The sequence below is a fragment of the Frankliniella occidentalis genome, unplaced genomic scaffold (assembly GCF_000697945.3).
Source record: "Frankliniella occidentalis isolate FOCC.00 unplaced genomic scaffold, Focc_3.1 Scaffold98, whole genome shotgun sequence".
NCBI classification, from domain to species: domain Eukaryota; kingdom Metazoa; phylum Arthropoda; class Insecta; order Thysanoptera; family Thripidae; genus Frankliniella; species Frankliniella occidentalis.
The window spans coordinates 64,265-68,836 of NW_026267227.1; the positions used below are offsets into that span (position 1 = coordinate 64,265).

A 4,572-nucleotide genomic window follows, 5' to 3' on the forward strand; every position below is an offset into this window, starting at 1 on the left:
CTATTATTTTGTAAATACAAAAGCAATCGGCGACATATGTAATTTTTCTGATCCCTCTAAAATTTAGCACATTTTACAGATGTAAAAATTTACTTTTTTTTCCTATTTTTAGTTGTAGTCAGTTATCTATATTTCTTTCAGTGTAGTAACCTATTTGACGCGTGCCTGTTGCAGATGACGACCACTGCCACAGCTCCGCGGCCGCGGCCGCTGCCGCCGTGGCCCAGAGCACCCTGTTCGGCTGCTCGGCCGCCGGCCACTCGGGCATCAACCAGCTGGGCGGCGTGTACGTCAACGGGCGGCCGCTGCCCGACTCCACCCGCCAGAAGATCGTCGAGCTGGCGCACTCGGGCGCGCGGCCGTGCGACATCTCCAGGATACTGCAGGTGTCCAACGGCTGCGTCTCCAAGATCCTGGGAAGGTGCGTGACACTGTAAATCACTTGTGAAATAGTCGCAGGTTTACACGAAAAAAAAATAATTCCTTAACGTATTACTATAAATTTACAAGCACTTGGCGTGTCGGCCTACAAGTGAACGACAAGCAGAAACGGGCTGCCGCAAATTTTGGAAATAAGAATTACAACGAATATTGCAAATTTACGAGAGTGTTTTTCCAATAGTAGACTCCAGTACACTGTGAAAAGTAGTAGGAAGGTTTAAAATTTAAATTTGAAACAGTTACATTCAGTACGTAAATTTATACAACTTAAATTATAATTCCAGTTTACAAATTTTTTGTAATTTACGACGATATTTTTCGCAGTGCACCACTTTTGTAAAACACGAAATTGTGCTTACAATTTCGTATCACCCGGATTTATAGCAAGTGTATATATACACTTGTAAAGCCAAAAATTACTCCACGACTCGCCTTTCCTTTTACATGACCCTCTAATTGATAATAATAGATTCACGGGGGAACACTTCACGACAAAATTGTTTGTAATTTTGACATCCCAATAATATGAGAGAGCATAAAAGCAGCACCCTTGCTTTGGCTGCCGCAGGTACTACGAGACGGGCTCCATCAAGCCCAGGGCGATCGGCGGCTCCAAGCCGCGGGTCGCCACCTCCTCCGTGGTCAACAAGATCGCCGACTACAAGCGCGAGTGCCCCTCCATCTTTGCGTGGGAGATCCGGGATCGCCTGCTCTCGGAGGGCGTCTGCAACAACGACAACATCCCGAGCGTGAGTAGTACCACCGGCATCAGAAAGACGCGCGAATGTGCTGTCAACCCAAAAAATGAAAAGTCAAATTACCGCTTCAAATTTTACCAAATAACGTCTTTCTTTACTTTAAGATTTGCAAACGATGATAGGTTTCACAGGCCTCCGGCCTCCGTGAGTCTCATTGTCAGGCCCACCACCCTTCCCCACCGCTCTCTCTTATCTCTATCAATCCCCAGTCCCTCGCCCCTCACTGGCTTCTGGCCGCGCCGCCACCACCACCGCAGCGCTTCTAAATGCCTCGGGCGATGCAGCCAAGAGACATCAACAAACGGCAAAACAAATATGGGAGACACAGTATCGTTTTTATCGTCGGGTAATAGGTTCGGGATTGCGTCGGTAATACGGGTCCATTAAAGGCAGCAGCAGGGAGCGACGGGCACGGAGGACAAACACACGCGGACCCACGCACACACACACACACACGTAGAGCGGGTCTGGCTGGCCTGTTTGCCCCTGCTTCGGCGTGCGTGTTTGCTTGCAGTGATCGGTCACGGTGAACCAAAGGACCCCCCCCCCCCCAAAAAAAAAAGGAGGCGCGCGTCTTCCGTTCAAAGTTTTGCCGCGCCTTTCACGGAAAAAATATACCACCCATATGTGAATCGGCCAAAAAAAGTGAAATAAAAAGATTATATCAGACAAAATCTTCTCGTTACATACCGGTTGGGCCCCTTAATTTTCAAAAGACTTATGCCCCGTACAGTATGTGATGGGGTATGGTAACAATGATAATTATAATGTAAAGTCTGTGCCGGTGCCTGTGGGTCTGCCTCTGGGGTAGCAGCCTCCCCTTCCCCACCCCCTCCAACTTTTCCTCTACGCCCCGTCCGCCCCGTTGGTGCCCCCCCCCCTTCCTCCCTGCCCACGTCTTGTCTCCTCCACCTCCGACCTCGACTCGCTATGCCCCGCCGCGCTCCAGTGAACCACCATTTTAGGACCCGGCCGTCCGGCCGTGTGTTCGTGTCCGTCCATTGGTCATGTTGTCTACGCGTCCGCCTGTCCGCCCGCCCGCGAGTCTAGCTCCATCTATCAATCAATTATCAATCCTTCGGAAATAAAGACAAAACAACAAATACAGAGTATTCCGCGATAGTCTAGTTCCTCGCCGCCTATCTTTCTATCGTAATAAGTCAGAAAAATCTATCTATCTATCTATCTATCTATCTATCTATCTATCTATCTATCTATCTATCTATCTATCTATCTAGTCCCAACCGCGCCCCTTGCTTGCCCTCCGCCCTCTCCCATTCCCTGCTGCTGCCGCTAGCAGGGCTGTCTTTCGTCAAACGCTGGAGCTGGTGTTGGCAGCCCTCTCCCCGGCCCCCCTATCTCTCTCTCCCTCTCTCTCTCTCTCTCCCTCTCTCCCTCTCCCTCTCCCTCTCCCGTGTCGCGGGGGTTGTGCGTCTCTGACTTTTCTTATTTATTTCCCTGCAATAATAGTCCTCCAGCAGGTAGGATGCTACTCACCGCAGATTTAGTCCTTCTTCTCCGTTTCCGTTACTTAAAACATGCCTCAATTATTAGTCTTCTTTCAATGACTGAAAATTGTATGAAGCTTGAACAACAACACTGAGACTGGTTTTGCGATACTTTTAACACAAAACCATGCAATAACTGGTGTTTTGCGATTCCCACGCTAAATGGCATGATAACTCCAAAAAAAACAAAAATTATGTTATTACATGTTTTGTGATGATTTTATCACAAAAATGTGATACTTTTATCACATTTTTTGGAGTTATCATGCCCTTTAGCGTGGGAATCGCAAAACACCAGTTATTGCAAAAATTGAGTAAAAGTATCACAAAACGGATTTCAGTGAAAGGCTCGGTGCACACACGCTTAATGCATTTCTTCGTTTTTGTGCAAACTTTCGTGCTAAGTTGAACCAACTTTTCAAGGGGTCCAATCATGTTTTCCCGAGTGTATACCATTTTAAAACAGGGCCCTTAACACTACGCTTGTGAAGGTCTGTTGTCACAGTTGACCCGGCACCCCTTTCCTCGTCACGCCCCGACCGTCACCGCGTGACGACCCCAAGCACGGCGGCGTCCCCCACGCCTCCACGCCGCCTCGGCCGAGTGCAACAGAGTCCATGGGGTGGTGGTGGAGTATCCCGTCCCTCCCCCTCCCCTAATGAAGTAAAGAGCCCCGGTAGAGCAATGTCCTGGTCCGCCTAGCATGACATGCCCCCCCTTATGCTCCCACCCCCTCATCTTCCTCCCCTCCCCGGCGCTGTATACGATACGATGACCCCGTTAACAGGATTGCCGTTTCCCCTTTCTCAGTCCCATCCCCGCACAACTGGCCGCGGATCCCGGGGAAAGAGCAACAGTAACGGGAGCGGGGGCGATTCGTTTGATGTTTTCGTCGGCGAATCAAACGGAGGAGATAGGTCCGCTGATGGAGTGAACAAATCTCGGAGTCATGAACAAAAATTCAATCTTAATTTACACTGAATTAGAGCACGAAGACAGATTAGTCTTGTGTGTGGGCATGTGTTTTATTTTTATCTTAGTCAGTTTTCGCATCCAAAAGCTTGGAAGCCGAGTTCCGCCCTGGTGCCTTGCAAATGAACCATGACCTTATTTTTCAGATACCTTTAAACACTTGTCTCTTTGGTGCTCTTTAGAACTCTTGAATAAATGGATCATTGGCTTTCTATAAAAAATATCCAGCCTTTCCGAGCCGTATAAATTCGAGTTTTCATGAGAGTGGCTACTCAAAGAATGATCAGGCAAAAACTTACAAATAAACATTTGCAGTGTAACATACAAACCCAATCGCCAAACACACAGCGTGCAAGCGCCGTCAAAGCGAACACGTGTCCTTTCGCAGCAACAACAAAAAGGCAAAAGGGGTGATCTCTCTCTCTCTCTCTCTCTCTTTCCTTCCCCCCTCTCCGTGCGCTCCTTCCCTCGTTTCCGTGTCGAATGGGGTCACATCGCATTACGTTATTGTGATACATACACACACTCAGACCCGCCCTGTCATCGCGTCCCGTTTATTAGCGCTGCATTCAAATATGAATGGCGCCGAGAGCCACTTGTTGTTACGTAACGGCCGATTCACATTGCGATTCGTCATATCACGTCGAGGGGAGCAAGCCGAGGTTCTGCTTCTGTAAACAGTGATAAATATATGAATATGAACTATTTTGAACTTTATTATTGTTGTTCAACTAGTCTCCTATTATATAATTATTATCTTATTTGTTTTATGAAATATGATCAAGGAGCCCTCTAGTTTAACAGTTTTTTTCTTGTAATACATGGAAGAAATTTCCAAGTTGCTAACAGGACATTTATTAGGAATTTTAACAATCCGGACCAGGACCAGGCAC

The 4,572-nt window shown here is 47.7% G+C and overlaps 1 protein-coding gene across 1 annotated transcript in view; it reads left to right on the top strand.

Moving 5' to 3' along the window:
• Positions 1-4,572, top strand: part of LOC113215316 (paired box protein Pax-6) — a gene marked incomplete at its 5' end in the record, with an annotated part of 63,965 nt that overhangs the window by 17,942 nt on the left and 41,451 nt on the right. Inside the window, 2 exons of the mRNA XM_052269637.1 lie at positions 175-421; positions 1,010-1,190. Coding sequence (XP_052125597.1) covers positions 175-421; positions 1,010-1,190 — 428 coding nt within the window. The remainder of the gene's footprint in view (positions 1-174; positions 422-1,009; positions 1,191-4,572) is intronic.